Source organism: Sinocyclocheilus anshuiensis, unplaced genomic scaffold (assembly GCF_001515605.1).
Source record: "Sinocyclocheilus anshuiensis isolate Anshui unplaced genomic scaffold, SAMN03320099.WGS_v1.1 scaffold1243, whole genome shotgun sequence".
NCBI lineage: Eukaryota > Metazoa > Chordata > Actinopteri > Cypriniformes > Cyprinidae > Sinocyclocheilus > Sinocyclocheilus anshuiensis.
In genome coordinates, this window is record NW_015539901.1 from 245661 (window position 1) to 265920 (window position 20260).

At 39.5% G+C, this 20260-nt stretch overlaps 1 protein-coding gene across 1 annotated transcript in view; it reads right to left on the minus strand.

Annotated features, from left to right (window-relative positions):
• Positions 1 to 7339: 7339 nt before the first annotated feature.
• Positions 7340 to 20260, minus strand: part of LOC107686103 (basement membrane-specific heparan sulfate proteoglycan core protein-like) — a gene marked incomplete at its 5' end in the record, with an annotated part of 21141 nt that continues 8220 nt past the window's right edge. The window contains 15 exons of the mRNA XM_016482946.1: positions 7340 to 7753; positions 7989 to 8051; positions 8239 to 8298; positions 8923 to 9000; positions 9077 to 9151; positions 9280 to 9345; positions 9429 to 9482; positions 9573 to 9653; positions 9802 to 9906; positions 9998 to 10243; positions 10706 to 10969; positions 11439 to 11717; positions 11808 to 12092; positions 12200 to 12475; positions 18970 to 19278. Of these exons, the coding sequence (XP_016338432.1) occupies positions 7746 to 7753; positions 7989 to 8051; positions 8239 to 8298; positions 8923 to 9000; positions 9077 to 9151; positions 9280 to 9345; positions 9429 to 9482; positions 9573 to 9653; positions 9802 to 9906; positions 9998 to 10243; positions 10706 to 10969; positions 11439 to 11717; positions 11808 to 12092; positions 12200 to 12475; positions 18970 to 19278 (2249 nt within the window). The remainder of the gene's footprint in view (positions 7754 to 7988; positions 8052 to 8238; positions 8299 to 8922; positions 9001 to 9076; positions 9152 to 9279; positions 9346 to 9428; positions 9483 to 9572; positions 9654 to 9801; positions 9907 to 9997; positions 10244 to 10705; positions 10970 to 11438; positions 11718 to 11807; positions 12093 to 12199; positions 12476 to 18969; positions 19279 to 20260) is intronic.

Genomic DNA, 20260 nt, shown 5'->3' on the forward strand with positions numbered 1-20260 from the left:
AGCTTCTGATCAGATTTAATCTTTTGACATGCGCACACTGCATGCATATACAGAGTTTCCCACTGTTGTCGCACACTGTTTTAAAAAGCACACGTGATATTTATCTACTTCGGATCCTAATTAGGCGACGACCAGCACATGAACTGTTGTGCAGTGCTGCTTACCTTTAGAAAGCAGTAAAAGTGCCCCTTCTCGCACCCAAAACCAATCGTCTGTTGATGAGAGTCTTAAACAAGAACTGGTGGGACGTCGTGCTGCTCCACTTCACAGACGCTGAGTGAAAGGGGAGTTTTATAATGACTGGACACTCATTTATGACACTTTATTCACTGTAGAGTTTTCAGTCAAATCGTTCTCTATGTGCGGTAAAGAAAGATTTTAGAATTTGTCCTGTGCCACTGAAGATTGGAGCCAGATTATCCTCATAACTGAGAAACTTATTTCTGATGTAGAGTAGCCGAACCAATGGGCAGCGTGAGTGCAAACTGTAGTAGTCTGAAAAAGTTTGCATATTTGTCCTTCCGTAGCCTATTAAGTTTCTAAAGACAGAGTAATCGACGATGTGATCGCACATTTCACAAGATCCATTTCAGTTGTCACAAGCCGAGGGTGAATTTTAGGCTTGCGTATACATCACACGCCACACTCAAGGCCCTCGCTTCAAATCGCCTGTCCAGTTCAGCCAGAAATGACTCAGTCCACAACATTTTTATTATCGGGTTTATAAAAAAAAACAACAACAACAACGAATATTTATTAAATTGCTAAAGCGGGAAAATAACGAAAAGAGAGTCTTCTCAAGTTGAGAATCACGAGTCGGGACTCGCGAGGATATAGGGCTTAAATAATTAATTAAGCCCAAAACGTTCTTATTCTATCTACTAAAATAATAAGATAATACAAATAAAATGAGAAAATTAGAATTCTTTAATTTTAATATTTTATTCATAGCTCAGACAAAATCATTATTGGCTCTCGTCGCCAGCCCCCCCTAAACTCCGCCTATGCCAGGAAGAACAGCTCGTTCCACGTGTCATATGTCATTATGCTATATATTTCTACGCATAATGCATACTTTCCAGTTTCGGTTTTCAACCTTACAATCCGATCGAAATTTTAGTCGGATCTGGCCAATTCAATCCGATCGACGTGTTTACATGTGACGTGAGAAAAAGAAAAAAAGAAAAAAGAAAGAAAAAAATCCCTCCCTTTTGCACTTTGCTGCTGACACATTAACAGACTGATTTAACACTGCTGTGTGTGCTAAATCAGACACTTCCTGTGTTTCGCAATGCAAGAAGAGATGAGGGAGGAGACAGAACTCTACACAGAAATACATTAATAAAAAAATAAAAATAAAAAAATGAGATCTATACTAAGATATTTACTCTTTTTATTTACTATTTTAGTGCATGCAAGTTGTTAAAGCTGTTTTTCTACTTAAAAGACTGTTTCACAGAGAATGTCTTCCGGTAATTGTTCTCACACCGCTTTGTTTTGTTCGTTCACGCTGCCAAAGCCTCACACATAACAGACAGATCAGTGAATACATGAGGTGACTCCTAATGTAGAGCGGAGAAGAAACATTTGCAGATTGCATACACATGTGTGATGAGAAAAACACAGAGGAGATGAAAGGACAGTCTTCCCCGAAACATTAACTCTCCCATAAAGTTGCTGTAGGCTACAATGTTTTAAAAACTATTTTTTTTTTATAAAAAAAAAATAATGTAACCAAATTAAAATGTTTTAGAAACGTTGTGAAAAACTTGGTATGTTTTAAGTAGTCAATAAATACATAAATAAACAATAATAATCAAGTAAATGTCACGTTTGTCTACTATGAAAACAAAACTAGACCAAACTGCAATTATTATTTTATAATAATTATATTGCAATGTAATTACTTGTTTGCACTAAAACTGATGCTTTTATTTTAAGGATTTTATCTCCAACACAAAATACAGATATAAAGCATCCAAAATACAATTTAGATTTTTTTTTTTATTTAAGAATTTTTAAATTGATTTGAGAAACTGTGGTTTTTCAGTGCTTTATTTGCAGGTTGCATTGTTATGCCAGTAGGTGGCAGCAAGGGACTGTCTTAATTAGTTAGCTCGTACAGTGGTTCCCAACCCTGGTCCTGGATGCACCCCAACACTGCACATTTTGCATGTCTCCTTTCTCTGACACACCAATTTCAGGTCTTGGAGTCTCTACTAATGAGCTGATGACCTGAGTCAGGTGTGTTTGATTAAGGAGACATGCAAAATGTGCAGTGTTGGGGTGCCTCCAGGACCAGGGTTGGGAACCACTGAGCTAGTAATCCATTCATTCAATGCTGATTCATTCTGTTGTAGTGATGAGTTCTGTGACCCACCAACTTATGTGATCCGAGGAATGAGGTTAGGGGTATGATTAGGTTTGGGCTTAGTAGTAGGCTAGGTCGAATTAGCTCGAAACAGTAGGCTCTTGTGCTTTTTCTTTTGCATTTAAATCTTTATTACAAGCAATCCCACAGGTCTTAAAGAACTGTTTTTCTACCTCCACAAGTGCATCTATTATGTTGCCTTGTTGATCAAAAAGTGCACTTTTCCTTGTTTTAAACCTAGCCAAAAAGCCACGTGTTGACTGTGAAACACAGTAGACTTTAATTATATCAATTTATTGTGAAATTACTACTGTCACGGTGTGCCTACTGTGAGGAGCGAGGAACAAGGAGCGAGGAACGAGGAGAACGCAGGAGAATCATAATCATCAGTCTTTATTGACATCGAGGGAATCACACGTAGGACACGGGATCGACATTCAAGACAGCACAGAGAACTCAAAACAGGAAACACTTTAAACACACCAAACTAGAAGAGGGACACAATGAGGAACACCTGAAATCAATAAACATAATCAAACATGAGGGAAAACTGGGTCATGGAGCACGTGGGGGAGGATAACACAACACAAGACAGGAACAGAGTCTGACAACTACATTTCCGTGTCAATCCATGTTCATTTTTAGCGCAAACAATGCACTGCCACTTTAATTCAGCGCATGCAGCACAGCAAAAACAGACAGCAGTGCGTATGCGGTGTGTATTTTTTTCTGCACCCATGTTAACGGATCAGAGCATTCACACGGCACGCGGTTGGGTCCGGCAGTGAGTTCCAGGAGCGGCGTGTCTGCAGCAGTGCAGCGATCCCGCATTGAGTCTATTTTTGCTGTGCTGAATTAAAGTGACAGCGCATTGTTCGCGGTAATAATGAATATGGATTGACACGGAAATGTAGTAATTTCACAATAATTAAAGTCTTCTGTGTTTCACAGTCAACACGTGGCTTTTTGGCTTGGTTTACTTTAAAACAAGGAATATTGCACCTTTAGATAACCAAGGTAACATAATAGATGCACGTGTGGAGGTAGAAAAACAAAGTAACGACGGTTGGATTTGAAATAAAAATAATGGATAAATGTTGTGTTTGTGGTAAACAGCCGCAGACCAGGAGCGGACTGCAAATGTGTTCTGTGTGAAAGCAAAATGAGTCCGTGCTGCTTCTGCACCGCATACATGGTAGTGATGGGAAGTCCGGTGTTCTGTCGATTTGTGCTACCCTGTCAGATTTTGCTAACTCCCATTAAAACAGTGGGTAGTACAACTCGACAACGAAAAATGCTACCTGTAAAATTATGACTTATTAACGTCTACACCTACCACAACCCTAAACCTACCTTTACAGTAATGCAATATAGTAATTATGTGTGATATTCGCGGTTGTAGCTAGAAGGGATACAGCTACAGGAAACCAACATTAAATGTTTCAATTTATTCTACCTATTATATAAAAAATGTTCTACCTATTATATTGTGTTTTATTAAAGTCTACACCTACCCCAACCCTAAAACTACCCTTACAATAATGCAGATACATTAAATATTGTTGTTCAGCATGAGATAAAGGACGCAATATTGATGTGCGCATGCACAGTAAACCCTGGTAGGACAATCTGACGGGTAGGATAAAATGTCAGGACACCGGCTCTTTTCAAAGATTCAGCTCTTTTGGCTCTTACAGCTCCCAAATGGCTCTTTATTTAGTATCACTCGGAGCCTTCTATTTTAGCCCAATTTAGCAATTGTGAATGGTTTGTGTGTTGGTAAGCAATTTTGTATTCAGTGTTTTTATAATAGCCTTATTTATATGCATTTTTTCGTTACAAAAATAGTTACTATTATTTAACATTTTAATAAAACTTTAATTGAACAATTGAACACAGAACCACAGGAAACAAATCAAATAAATAAAAGCAAAATTCTTAACATGTCTGTAGTGCAGGCTGGCATTCAGAAATATCAGATGCCTCAGCTTGGGTGTGCTGATGCGATTTCTCCTCTCTGTGATCATTTGTCCTGTTTTTGAGAAGACTCTCTCTGAGGGGACCGATGCTGCAACAATGCAGTGTCTTCATACCTTAACCAACGCGCTTCCGTTTAAATCTGTATCCCTCGCCTCTCTCTGTCGCTCTGTGTACCTGGCCTTTACCACTACACTTGCGGTGCATTCCAAACGGGATATAGCCTACCGCCCTCCGAAAGGCACTTCGGAGTGAAAACAATCATGGCTGCCACATTGAAGGGTCGTTCCAAACCGAAGTGCTCAAAACTGGCCACTTCAAAGGGCCCTTCGGAATGAAGGATTTCGAAGGGTACAACTGATGGACACTTCGGGCTCCCATGATTCTTTGCGCAGATTCTTTGCATGATGACTGCGCCTCCGTGTGGGCATGTGATGATGACGCAGAAGGGCACTTCAAGAAACAGTTGTTTGGTCCCCTACACCCTTCATCCCTTCGAAGCTCTCACTCCCGAGGGTAAACCCTTTGAAGGGATTAGGGCATAGGGATGAGCCCTTCCGAATGGAACGCAGGGTTGCTATCTTCGGAGCGTGTGTCCCCCTTCCTTCTTTTACATAATGGTATGATCCTAGTCTATCCTCCCATGTGATTAGCCCGCATGTGTATTTTTGTTGTTGTTGCATAAATGCATAAAAATAAGGCTTTTATGAAAACACTGAACCATTCACAATTGCTAAATTTGGCTAAAATAGAAGGCTCCGCCTGAAGATTCAGCTCTCCCCGACGGGAGTCGGCTCTTCTCGTTCGCTACAAAGAATCGGCTCTTAGAGCATGCGCAGATGTTTATGGGTCTTTGTGGCGTTCAAGATAAGCATGGAGTTGAGGTACTGGAAAGGGGGTTCATTGAGTTTGGTCTGCATCTATATATTCTACTGATGTAATAATAAACTTTGAAGAAGTTTGTGGACAGAGACTCCATGCTCATGACTCTTCCCACGGGCCCATGCATTCATGAGTGGTGGGAACAGAGAATACTTTAGTGGCCACGAGAAATAACCCGGTTAATTATATATTTTTTTTACACAAGGAGAAGCCTAAAACAGGCCCGATGCCCAGACCGCATCTGAGCTATGACGTGAAAATGGGCCCGAAGCCTGGCCCTATAGGGGCGTAAATAAATCGGGCCCCATCGGGCTCGAGCTGAAATGCAGAGCGCTACCTGGAATGTTTTCCTCAAAAACCTTAATTTCTTTGCGACTGAAGAAAGAAACACATGAACATCTTGAACAACATGAGTAAATGATCAGGAAACCTTTATTCTGGAAGTGAACTACTTCTTTAACATCCACTGAATCTTATTTGCAAAAAAAAACAAAAAAGGTTCTTTAGGCTATTAAAATGTTCTTCAGACTAAGAAGAAAGCAAAATAAATCTCTTTTCTCTTCTGTCCTTTTAATCTCTCTCAGTAGGCCTATAAACAACAAACTTAAAAACTACTTGTTTTTATTCTGTTTCTGCTTTGCTTTTACTCTTCTGTTCAGCTTTCTGAACTTTATGTTTATATATTTTAATAATATAAATAATTAACATAATTTCTATAGTTTTCCTAATTGTCAGGGCACAGTATGTGGTGGTTTGTCTCCACTAAAGATTGAGACACTGATGACTCCTGCAACACGATTACCTGGTCGCACATTAAAATGCCACTTGTGTGAATCAGTTGTAAGAACCAACCTAAGTAGGAGAGGCTACACCAATAAAGTTAATTTTCTTTCCCTCCTAAAATAGTTTTTGATTGAATACACACAAAATAAACAACACAGAATCCAAGAATAAACGCCAACCCAAAGTGCATTATACAAGTAACACAAGAAAAAAGCAATATATACAATATGTACAAAAACGGTACGTGAGTGTGTTTGTATTGTCCGATCCAGGAGTGAACATGCAGATTTTGAGATATTATTTGCAAATAGTCCAAAATGATTATTTCAATGCTAGAGTTAGACCTAGCATTTTCTTCACTTTATTCCTTTATGCTTTATAATAAATAAATAAATAAAATATAAGTAACAAATAAAAACGAGTAATAAATAAAAATAATAATACATAAAAGATAAGTCATAAAATAAGTAATAAATACAAAAGTAATAAACATTATTACATGTATACATTTTTAATCAATTATATTTAAATTTAAATTATTCATTTATTTATGAATAAAACATTCATACAACAATCAATAAGCTGATCCAGGTGACATCGAGAGGATTCACTGGAGCATTGTGACAGAAATCTTGTGAGAGAAAAAGGGAACACAAACACCCCACGGGGCAACAAAACAAACGGGGAAATAAAAAATATCAACAGCTGTTTTAAATGAATAATCAAGATCATTCTCAGCATTATACATATTTCCCATTATGTGTCCCATTATGTCACTTTATGACTCATCACCGCTGATGATATTCTTCTGGTTTAGTTTGTTAATCATGCATCTCATTTTAAGAAATTCAGTTTTAAAGTCTTCTTAAAAGAAACAACCTCTCCTTACCTCTAACTTCTATTCCACTTTTTATAGGAACTAGATGACGCTGATCATCTGCCTGTCAGCAATGCCATCAAGATATACTGTCAGCCACTGATGCCACTTCAGGAATCCACTGCAGGATTCCCTCCAGAGGCTGCTGGACTAAGACTGACAGCAGGAGGTAATCAATCTCACACATGTGAACAGACCTTCACGAGTGTCAGGTAGTATCTTCATCCAAATTTTTCAACATTCAAAGCAAAATGCTGATTTGTTTAGTGCTACTAACCTGGAATTACTTTTACCTATGGTTAAATGACCCTAACTGTGAAAAAATCATGCAAAGGAAACATACAAATGTTTGTTCTTTTGTGTTTATTTAGCAAATGTAAATCTCTGACTTCATTAATGTAGCACAAAACAGCATATATGAAATAGAGGAAAATATATTAATGTAAAAAGCAGTATTTATGAATATATGCAAGAAAATCATCTTAGTCTCACCGTCTTGGCAAAAACATAGGCATTATTTTATAAGACCAAGAACGTATTATATTTAACTATCAAACAAGTGCCCAATTACTGTTTAATTGCTGTACAGGACCAGTCGAATCATGTAATAATGTAATAACTTGAAGAGCAGTTTCACGTAAAGCTGTTAAACAAAAGTTCTCAAATGGAAAATTATTTAATATATATTACAGATAGATTTGTTTGCCTACATAATGTGTACAGCTAATACAGTGCCTATCTCTAAAGTCTTTCAATCAAGCATGTGCATAAGCAGTTCACATTTCTTAAGCAATGCAAGCGTTACTGTGTCTGCTGGTGTGAATCTCTTTTAGCCGTCTGTTGTCTTCTCTGCACTCAGGGACCTTTAAACAGATCATGCAGATAAAAGATGATGCATTATGCAGGAGATATGAATAATGAGCTCATTCATTTGACATTTTATAGTTCTAAGATCATGATGAAACTGATCATCACAAATAACTTGAACCAAATCACTTAAAGCAGGTTTCAAATGGAAAGGAACCAATATATGCCACAATCCGCAGGGACGAGCACAAATTATGAGCTTGTTGTCAGTTATTGTAACAGAATTCTTACGTGTTTTATTCTTCTTCCAAAAAGCTAGAGCATAAGTTGCATCACCAACTCCAGCATCAGCATCTGAAGAACACAAATAATCAATAACGATAAAATAATGATACAATATAAGATTTATACATTTCTTCAACAAGCCACGTGACTTTAGGAATCATTCTGATCTGTAGCAGAAACGGTGCATGATGGTTATTTTGTAAGCTTAGTGGTTTGACTGTAATAGTGATGAAGCCTGACTTTGTGTTTCTCTCACCTCTATCTCTGTTGTGGTTCAGTTCAGAGTACAAAGTGTCTCCAGACTCACTGCTCTTTCCTGATAGAGAACAACAGAGAGGCAACGAATGAACATAATGCTAGCATCTGCAACACTGATAAATGATAATCCATGATCATAAGAAGGAGTGGAGGCTCTCAAAGCACAAAGAAACAGAAGTGTATATTGATTAAAACATGTATTTTGATTAAAAATGTTAATATAATGTCCAGCTAAAAGAAGTATGATTAAGAAACGTTTATTTATTTATTTTTAACCAGGTTCTGTTAAAATGATTTATTTCACACTTTTTCACATGATCTGTAACCTGCTGTTGGCATTTCAGAGCATCTCTTTATGTACTTCTGTGTTTGTCCTTAGATTTCATTTCAATCAGAATATCAAAAAGTCCAGCACCTATCATGAAAAACAACAGGATGCTATCTGACTCTAGTCTAGGCCTGTTTTTATCATCGAAATTCAAGAGTGCAGAATCAGTAAACAACATACAGACATGGTTGATGTAATACATTTGGAAAATGAAGTTGCATGAATTGGCTCTATTAGTACTGTTTATGATTGTAAAGGGTTTATTTTCCTGATATTATAAAATCATTATATCTGAGCTAAATGTGACGAATCATTCAGACAGTTGTGTTTAGATGCAGTTTGTTGTGTGTTTACCTTTGCCTTTGGTGTTCTTTTTGTCTTGTATATTGATCTGTGCGTAAGTCAAATCACTGGTTCCTGCAGTATTAATATCTACAAAACAGAAGATCAATCAGATTATATAGAACATTCTGGAAATATTGTACTTCAGGAAAAAACAGGAACTCACCTTTATTTTTGCATTTCTTTCCTTTTGTTCTGACTTCTGAGTATGTCACATTATTTGACTCTGCCTTAGTATTACCTGGAAAAATAATAATGATATTATTTTGAAATAAATATGCATTTTTTATTTGTTGAATTAGAAATGGAATAATGTGGTTAAAGACTGATCATATTGTACAGGTGAAGTTAAGAGTGTTTTTTTTTAACCTTTGTCCATCTTTTTCTTAACAGTGACCTCTGAATATGTGACCTCTACCAAGGGCTCTGGATCATCTAAAACAATTCAAGCCAACACGACTGAACGATATTTGTTGATTTTTGAATTATATGTGTATAAATAAAGTTTAAGACTCAACCTCTGTCTCTCTTATTCACTTCAGTCACGTCGTCATAAATGTGATCATAACCTGCTGGACAGCAAACAAGCATTTGAGGATAAAAGGTAAAAAGCATTTTTGTATGTGTACTATTCCTTTTAATAATTAGTTATTGAGGCTGACCAGACTGTAGAGGATAGTTTTCCAGTTGAGATTGTGCAGATTGATTTGGGACTGATGTCTGGTTAATGTTACGCTGCTGATCTATAACAGAAACAAAGAGCATTATGATCACTCAAGAGTATCTGCAGTGTCTCTTTAGTCTGATATTCAGATCTTCTCATGAGCCTTTACTCAGAAACGTTATTGTTGCTGTTCAGTTGTATTAATCATGTTATGAACTGCTCCACACCTTTGTTCTTCTTGTATCTCCACATCAGCAGCAGTGAGAGGAAGAACAACAGGCAAACACTCAATCCCACAACCACACCAGCGACCAGAAGAGAAGATGAAGCTGCTGAGACCAGAGAACATGATAAGATCTGTTCATTAGTGACAATGTATGATACAATTACAAACATACATAAAATCACTCAATATTTCCAGACCTCTGACTGAGATCCAGCTGTGCAGTGACTGTCCTCTCTCTGTTTTACAGTAGTACAGACCCTCATGTGACTTTGAGACAGTCGTGATACTCATCTCTCCTGTTGTCTGATTCTGGACAAGTGATCCGTCTTTATAGAAATCAGCTCTGAGGATCGAGGAGTTTGTAGATCGATGTAAACAGTGTAGAGTCAGAGTATCTCCCTCAATCACAGGATCAACAGAACTCAGCAGAATCACATCACCATCTACACAACACAAGAAACGTGTGCTTACTGCAAATAGTAAGAGCACATCAAAACTACTCAGGGGCAAAAATTTTGCTATCTTATGAACTGAATTGTACTTTATGCTTCCAATGTGATTTTTAGCATTATGCAGTCATTTCATTAGGTGCCAAAATCGTATGAATTTGTATGTGAATGGTCCATCCCTAAACCTAACCATCAGTTGGCCATGAGAAGATTTTACAGAAATTAGCCATAATTTCGCCACATTGTAAAATAGTTATGAATTGCCATGGGAGTATGTTTTGTAGTCAGACTTTTAACAGCTGGCATGAAACTGAGTCCAATTTGCTGATTAATCTGAACAAAAACTGTCCATTTAAATGGGAAGAGACTGTCTGATGAATGTGGACAGGTTTAACATAACTATAACAGAAATAACATATTAAAAAGTGTGTAGATGTGATTAGAAACAGGACTCACCATGAACAGTGATGTTGAGAGGATGATGTTTCTCTCCAGATTCAGACTGACACCAGTAAACTCCAGCGTCAGATGTGTTGAGAGAGACGATCCGACATGTAGATCCTGTTAGTTTTGAACAATCTTCTGTGTTTCTGTCTGTGTATCTTCTCACTGTCCATCCAGCAGAGTTACTCTGATCCTCACAGCTCAGAGAGAGAGAGTCAGATGAGAAGTGTTGACTTCTGCTGGGACTGACCACCAGAGACACTGAAGCAGAGACACCTGAAAAGAGGAAACTCACACTCAAAATCGACAGCATACGTGTTTGTATAATAATATCTGTAATTAAATAAAATTAAGATGAAATTTAGCACTAAAGTTTAAAATAAGAAGGGTCTTATGCATATAATTTATAATTAATAATTTTAATTTATGCATTTAGCAGACGCTTTTATCCAAAGCGGCTTACAGTGCATTCAGGCTATACATTTTTTACCAGTATGTGTGTTCCCTGGGAATCGAACCCACAACCTTTTGAGCTGCTAACGCAATGCTCTATTTATATATTATATATTATGAGTTTGTATTTGATAGTGATTCTGATCTGGTTTAAACTGAGAATTGGAGGGAAGTCAGAGCAGATTTTTGTGGTTTAAATTGGTTTCACATGGTTTTGTCCCCTTGTGCCAGAGACTGTAATAAAACACAAATACGGATGAGCACAAGCATAAGTAATGTCACACAGACTCACCAGTGATCCACAGTGGCTGTGTGTTACTGTACTTTGTGTAATAGGCTGCTCGTCCTCTCTCTGCTCTGCACGTATAAACTCCTGTGTGCTGTAGAGCAGCAGGACTGAGAGTGTAAGAGCCTCCAGCTCCTCTGCTGCTGTCGGACAGATGATCATCATCTCTGAACCAGCTGAACGTCCAGCCTGTAGAGGAGCCTGTAACCTCACAGATCAGAGTCACTGAGTCTCCTTCAGTCAGCCACGGCTGTGGAGACACTCGCACTGCTGCCTGAGCTTCAGCTGAACAAAACATGAGGAGTTATAGAGCCACAGAGAGACTGAGAGAGAAGCTGTTCACACTGATAATAATGAACAAACACACAAACTCACCTGATACAGTCAGTGTAACAGCATCACTGCGCTGAGAGCTTTGTGTTCCCATCTGTCCTGTACAGGTGTATTTACCGCTGTGAAAGTGATCAACACTCCTGATGTTCAACTCTTGTGTTGAGATTCGGCTGACAGAGTTTGTATATTGGTAGTTTGTTCCCTCTGTTTCCCATCTGTACGTCCACTCAGTGTCTCCTCCCCACTTTATATCACATCTGAGAGTGACTGTTTCTCCTCTGAACACTCGTTCATCAGGCCGTACCGTCACCACAGCTTTAGGACTCACTGTACAAACACAGATTATTGCATTCATTTTAGATTCAAAGTTTTAGATGTTCTGTAGATATTGTCTCTGATCTGTATGTTGTGTCAGATACTATGTTTTCTCTCACCTGTAACATTCACCCACAGTGCATCACTGTATTGTGTGTAGTAGACTGGTTCCCCTCTTCCAGCTCTACACCAGTACTGGCCTCCATCAGACACTGAATCAATCTTCACTCTGTAGAAGTTTATTACTCTCTTCTTTGTCTCAGAGTTCAGTGTGTGTGTGTACCAGTAAAAGTCCCATCCAGGGGACAGATTCACGCGACAGGTCAAAGTCACTGTGTTTTCTGTCAGTGCAGCTCCTGCAGCATCTGATGTGAGTTCAGGCTTTGGCTTCAGATCTGCAGGAGAGCAAGAACAGATTCAGATCCTGAAGAGAGGTGTTAGAAAAGTAGCATTGACGTTTATGCATGTTTCTATTCTATATACTTGTTTTCTTTTTATTCATTATAAAAAAAAATAATAAGAACTTGACCCTCTAAAACTAGCTCTCTCTATTGTATTTTATCTACTTTTTTTTCTTTTTATTAAAAAAAAAAAAAACCTTGTCATGTGCTGAGTTAGACTATGCAACTTGTCTCAGCACTTCCATATTTTTGCTATTTTTTGTTTTGTTTTGATTGCTATTGTCTTCATTTGTAAGTTGCTTATAAAAAAATCTGCTAAAAGATTAAATGTAAATGTAATGTAGATGTCCCAATCAGGTTGTTTTTGTGTCCCTGATTGATTTGATCCGAATCATTGAATTTTGATGTCACAATATGGCCTGATAAACGTATGACAAAGATGAATGCAAATAATCTTTAATATAATCCACACAGTAGGAATCCACAGACGGTATAGGCAGGTAACACACACACACACACGTACAACTCAACTTTAACACTGGACAAACACAGAATGCACAGACTTCACTTAATAAAGGGGAGCTTGATGAGGCACAGGCAGGTGAGGCAGATGAACTAATAAAGACATAACGAGAACAGGAACAACCAAATATGGGCACAAGGAACTAACTAATGAAAGAGAGACAGAAACAGGGTCAATGAACACATGAGGGATGAAAACACAAGAAAACATCCAAAGGGGTGTGACAATTGAGTATCTGCCGATACCGAGTCCCAGTCCGATACTTGAATATATGTTTTGTGCAAACTTCAAGTACACTAAAGTTATTAAAACCAATCGAATGTATACAGAGCTGTGCAGAGAGCAAAAGTAATATAAAAATAGCAAAAGTAATATATGATGTATATATATATATATATATATATATTACAAGATACACTCTCTCTCTATGTATTTGCACATAGGGTGATATCAGGCAAATTGGTAAATCACACTTTTTGGTAAATCGCTTGGGGCACTAACAAAAAACCCATGTATGACATTTAACTGTGTTCGTATGATTAATAAGGACTGTTTTGAATATGTTTGTGTTGAATTGATGTAATAAAATATAATTGTTCAGGCCCTACTAATGTTTTGAAACATTATCTGCCCCACATTTTTTGAGAAAGCAGTGTTCAGGTAAAATTGGCTGGCTGATCAGCAAAAAAATGGGCCAGTCAATCTGCAAAGTGAAATAGAGACATTTCTGATAAAACACATTTAATTATGTTTAATTTTATAATGTAACTGTCAGGAAGATGGACTGTCTGTATTGTGTTTTGCTCCCCATGACCTAGTTTTCACTCGTGTGTTACGTGCCCATATTTGGTTTCCTTCCTGTTCCTATTGTGTTTCATTGAGTCCAGGTGTGTCTCGTCATCCCCTCATTTAGTTGACTACTTTAGCCCTGTGTGGTCCCATGTCTAGCGTCCAATGTTAATCATCATTTTATGCTATGTGTCTCCTCCGTGCCCTGTGTTCCTTGGAATTTTGGATCATTAAAGTCTCTCGTTGTTGTATTAACTCTACGTCTCCTCGCTCCTCACAGTAGCAGTGTGACAGAACAGTGGACCGGCAAACAGTTTACCTGCGTGTTAAACTGTTTGCACGCAAACAGCCCCCCCCATCTCCCAGACACCACTGGACTGTGCTGGAGGGAGGCTATCATCCGGTGTCTGGAGAGAGTCTACCTCCGATTCAAAACACAGTGCCCAGACCATCATCTCCCCACTGCGCGGAGCGCAAGCCTGAACCCACTGTTGATGGAGAGCCCGAGCCCATTGCGACCGACGAGCCATCGCCTATGAAAGGAGTGAAATTATTTCCTTATAAAATAAATTCTTTGTGAAGCCAAACACTCTCGCAATGCAAATGCCATGCCACAAAACACTGGGCTTTGATCTCCTCGTAAAGCCAAACACTCAGAAACAATGGGCTTTGATCAAGATAGGAAGATCTGGAAGAAAGACCATCTGCTCTTCAGTCCCTTCACCCATCCTTCCCCCCTGGGCACATGGTCCAGGTCACTAAAAGTTGACAGAGAAATGCCAAGAACTCAAGTTGCTATGCTCACATAAAATGGGCTGGCGGGTGGGTTCTTACACCTAGGAGTGCGACAAAGCTGAGGATCGGTATGGAGCCAGAGCCTCACAGATCATCAGACCAGGTGCGAGAGCCGGCTACAACGCCCGCCACGAGGGAGAAAGCCGTGGACAGTGAAAGCGCAGAGAGGAGCTTCACCCAATGCACTGTAAAAAAAATTCTGTAGTTTTTACAAAATAATTTTGGCAGCTGTGGTTACACACATGATACTTAAATAATGCATTAAACTTTCATTAAACAACAGAAGATGTAACATAAAGCCCAAATATGCATAACTAATAACAAAAACTTAAAAAACAGTTTTTCCCTGTATATAGTACGGGAACTTACTGTTAACCTATTAACAGTTTTTTTCCGTAGCGTTTTTACAAAATGTTACAGTTCAAATTACACTTATTTTTTACAGTGTGCACCGTGGCTGAGGGTGAGCTAATTATGGATCTGGGACTGTGTAACTCCGAAAGAGAGGGCTCCCTTTCCTGAGTTAAGCCCTGAATGCCCGGAGGCTCACAAATGCCCGCCCGAAGGCTCCACCATGGCTCCTAGCTCCCTCCTCTCCGCTGTGGCCCAGCAGTCCACTGGCTCCGCCGGGCTCCCTCGTCCATCCGGCTCTGCCTTGGTCTGCCGTCGATCATCCATCGCCTCGGGACTCCACTCCTCTGGCTGCGCCTCGTCCCTCCGGCTCTGTCAGGCTCCTCCTTCCCTCAGTCATCTGGCACTCTGACTCCACCGCGGCCTTCCGGATCCACGCCTCCGCCTCGGTCGCCAGAGGCATCTGCTCCGCCTTGGCCCTCCGGATCCTCCCCATCGCCCTGGCTCATCGGCTCTCCGTCTCCGCCTAGGGCTCCTCCGCCACCTGCTCTGCCACCGTTGGTCGGCCCCCTGGAGTTGTCAGCCCTTCCTCCTTTATGGCTCCTCCCTCCGTCGGCTCCACCGTGAGTCGCCATTATGGCTGTGGCCTGGGTCCCACCTGGCGCCGCATGCTCCAAGTCCCTCCTCTCTCCTCCCTGGCTCCTCCCTCCTTCATCCCTCCCGGGTGTCCGTCCTCCTCCCGAGCCTCCTCCCAAGGTCCCACCCGTCCCTCCCTCTGTTGTTTCTACAGCGCAAGGACGCGCCTTCCGGGAGGGGTGCGATATGTCAGGAATATGTACCTGTTTTGTGTTTGTTTTTCTCCCCATGTGCTCCCTGTGACCAAGTTTCTCCTATGTTTCATTGTCTCAGTGATTTCTGGTGTGTCTCGTTAATTACCTTGTTTAGTTCAGTACTTAAAGAGTTGTCTGCCCCATGTTTCCTGGTCCGGTGTCTAACGTCTCTATGTGCTACATGTGTCTCCAGCCTGCCCTGTGTTTCCCTGCATCTGTGGATTATTAAAGACTGTTGACTGTGATTATCTCTCGTCTCCGTGTTCCTCGCTCCTCTTCGTAGGCATACGTGACAATATCATAATGCCACCTTTTATTTATTTACTTATTTATTAATTTATTAATTTGTTTGTTTTATTTATTTATTTACGCATGCATGCATGCATGCATGTGCAGTGGTGTAAAAAAGTTTTTGCCACCTTCCTGTTTTTTTTTATTTTTGCATATTTGTCACACTTGAATGATTCAGATCATCAAACAAATTTCAATATTACACAAAGATAACCCGAGTAAATGTAAAATGTAGTTTTGAAATAATGATTTCATTTATTAAGGGAAAAAAAGCTGTTCAAACCTGCCTGGCACTACGTGAAAAAGTAATTGCCCCCTAAATCGAATAACTGGTTGTGCCACACTTTGCAGCAACAACTGCAATCAAGCGTTTGCGATAACTGGCAATGAGTCTTTCACATCGCTGTGGAGGAATTTTGGCCCACTCTTCTTTGCAGAATTGTTTTACTAGGGCTCCTCCGCCACCTGCTCTGCCACCGTTGGTCGGCCCCCTGGAGTTGTCAGCCCTTCCTCCTTTATGGCTCCTCCCTCCGTCGACTCCACCGTGAGTCGCCATTATGGCTGTGGCCTGGGTCCCACCTGGCGCCGCATGCTCCAAGTCCCTCTTGTCATCTCCCTGGCTCCTCTCTCCGTCTGATCCACCCTGGCTCCTCCTGCATCCTCCTTGGCTCCTCCCTCCGTCTGATCCACCCTGGACTCTATCTGCCGGCCCCCTCCTGGGAGTCCATCCTCCTACTGAGCCTCCTCCCAAGCTCCCACCCATCCCTCCTTCTGTTGTTTCTTCAGCGCGAGGATGCGCCTTCTGGGAGGGGGGCGATATGTCAGGAAGATGGACTGTCTGTGTTGTGTTTTGCTCCCCATGACCTAGATTTCCCTCGTGTGTTACGTGCCCATATTTGGTTTCCTTCCTGTTCCTATTGTGTTTCATTGAGTCCAGGTGTGTCTCGTCATCCCCTCGTTTAGTTGAGTACTTTAGCCCTGTGTGTTCCCATGTCTAGCGTCCAGTGTTAATCGTCATTTTATGCTATGTGTGTCTCCTGCGTGCCCTGTGTTCCCTGGAATTGTTGGATCATTAAAGTATCTCGTTGTTGTATTATCTCTACGTCTCCTCGTTCCTCAGTAACAGTGTAACACTGCATTTAAATTACATTAGAACATTAATTTGAATTACATTAAAACATCAATTTAAATCAATTCCATCAATAAAACATACATTTCATAAAAAAAAAACCATGTAACAATAACAAGTAGTGTTATGGCAACAGTTTAAAAATTAACAGCCAATGACTGCAATGAATTTCAAAGAGAAGAGATAAGACACTCAAACCTTTCAATCAATTTCATCAATACAACATAAACTTCATGAAAAATTTAACAATAACCTGAACAACTAGTGTGTGTGTGTGTGTGTGTGTGTGCAATCTGAAGGTTTTTCAAAAACAGTCTTGACAGGTAAAGCCATCGTCATCAAAAATGACATTCCCTTCACCACAGCGCTCATGAAACCAGGCACTACAGTGCTCACAGCACACCCAGTCCTCAGTGGCCTTTGGGTCACTGGGGTCACCGTAGAGGGTATGGCAAACTTTGCAGGGATCTTTCTCTTCTCTGTGGTTCTTCTTACCTTTTTTCCTCTTGGTTTCTTTTTTGTCTTTGTGTTTATGTAGTCAAGGTGTTCCTGACTCGTGAGAAGGCAAGAAGGTGGCTTGGTTCTTTTCCCATGGGCCTTTCTCATTTTGGTAATAAAATCAAGTGACTGATCTTACAACAGAATGCCTATATCTTCTATATCAAAATATCCCTTTCACCTTTCTCTTTTCAGTGAGTGTGTGCCCATGTGTGCACAACTATGTTTGTGTGTACACATACACATGCCTCACTAACATGCACACACAAACATAGTCGAGCACACATAAACACACATCACAAACACATTTAGAAGGTAAAATGTGAAAAAGATTTATGTCACAAATGCATTAATACAATATATTAATAATATAAATAATTTGTATTAAGAGGAACCACTAGAATTTCTGCTTAAACTCAACTCAGAAGATGGCCCATTTTAACTGAAATGACACACATATATATATATATATATATAAATCTGGATTATTTAGCAAAATCAGCATTTTATTTCACAGAGGCCATCAAGACATGGGTTACGAATCACTATTTCTAAATGTGCATTTGATTTTCATTGATTTATCAACCTTATTATTGAGAAGTAAGATTGGATATGTCAGGCCATCTTGCGGCAGTCTCAAAATGAGGCATTGCCCCTCCCCCCTTAGCAACCTCAGACCAATAAAATCATTTGCTAAATGTACTGTTATGGCAACAGTTTGACATTCTTTGTAGTCATTGACTGTTAACTTTTAAAGAGATAAGACACTCAAACTTCAAATGGCCCATTTTACCTGATGGCCCAATTTGCCTGATATCACCCTACTGTATACAGACATTGTATGAAGTAGACTACTGTAAACATGTTACAATGGTAGACATTGTAAACAGACGTTGTGGTCACAATTATGAATATGGTACTACTTGATATAAACTTGTATTTTATATGTATAATAAGCAGAGTAATTGCAACATAAAGTGACGATAAGGTTAGAAATCATGAAGCTCGCGGTGTCAGAATGCCAGTCTGTCAGTCAAATCCGAATCGAGACATCCCATATATTATAACAACTTAGTCTCAGACGGCAGATAAAAGTAAAGGATGATGAGTGATGAATGAGTGTTCGTTACAAACGTGAGCATCACTGAACACGTGTGTGACGCGCTAGAACAGACCACACTTTCTCTCGTGCGTCACACACGCAGATTTGAGCATCTTCTTTTCTTATTAATGGCAGTTACATCCCTAAATGTAAATGTAAGTGTTTATTTTATTTACTCACCATTAACAGCAAGATACATTTGGTTGCTCTCCTGTGAGGATGATGGTCTTCCATTTATCCATACTCTACACCAGTACTGATTCTGATCAGACTCAGTAGCTCCTCTGATAGTAAGAGTGTCACTGTTTACAGTGTAACGCTCAGACGGCTGTAACATTACACTGTTGTATGTGTTGCCTTTATACCACTCATATCTCCAGTAATATGACCAGTGACTGTGATCAGACTTTATTACACACTTCAGATTGACTGTCTCTCCAGTGAATACAGGACTCTTTGGATCTACAGTCAGTTCAGTTTTGGGTAAGTCTGTTAAGATAAAAACATAAAGTGACTCAAACAGCTCGAAGAAAAAAAAAAAAAATTTGTTTTACAGTCCTATATACTTTTACACTACAGTATGAATTTTAGGTAATGCTTTAGATTACAACCCACAATGTACTGCGTAAGTAAACAGAATTTACAGCGTAACTTTTTTGTAATTACAGTGTACCTATTCAGTACCTCCGTGTAGGTATAAGGTAACAATATGCGAAGTTTGGGAAATAAAGGAGTAATAATCTGTAAAATTACAAATGATTTCTACTGTAAGTATTTTGAAACTAAGGGGTACCTATTCTAATATTACGGGGTATATGACCTAACAATCTTATATTTGCAAGCGATTAAGCAAAAACATACACTGTGTACTTTTTTATAGCCTAGACATATAAAATACGAAGCTGTTAGGTTAGGAAGCTGGCTTGATTTGACCCAATTTGGGTTGATATCAGTAATAAGTAACCCGACGTTGCTGGGTTATGAATGTGGAGGATGTGAATGAGAGCATGCAGCAAGTCACGCGAGTTCAAACGTGAACGGCTCTGTGTGCGACGAAATCCGTGACTGCAGTGCTTAAGACGGGAACATGTGTGGAAAATAGGAGAAAACTAATCGAAGCACAGACGAGGGACAACTTTGAAACTGTCTGGAGTGTGTTCCTTTAAAGGTCCCATATTGTCAAAACTGAAATTTCCTGGCTTTTTTTCACGTTTACTGAGGTCTAGGGGCTATTTAACTACTATATAAGTTTCAAAACAGTCAGTCCACAGTAAAATTCACACAGCCTGCTTAAAGTTCTAGCTATTTAAACTATTTTTACAGCTACATTATTGTTCCAGCCACAATTAATAACAACAATGTATATGCAATTACAAATGATTATATATAAATATCAGTTTGTTGTTTTACACACATGCCCACAGACATTATTTCATACACGACATAGTCGTGAGATGCAAGAAACATAGAC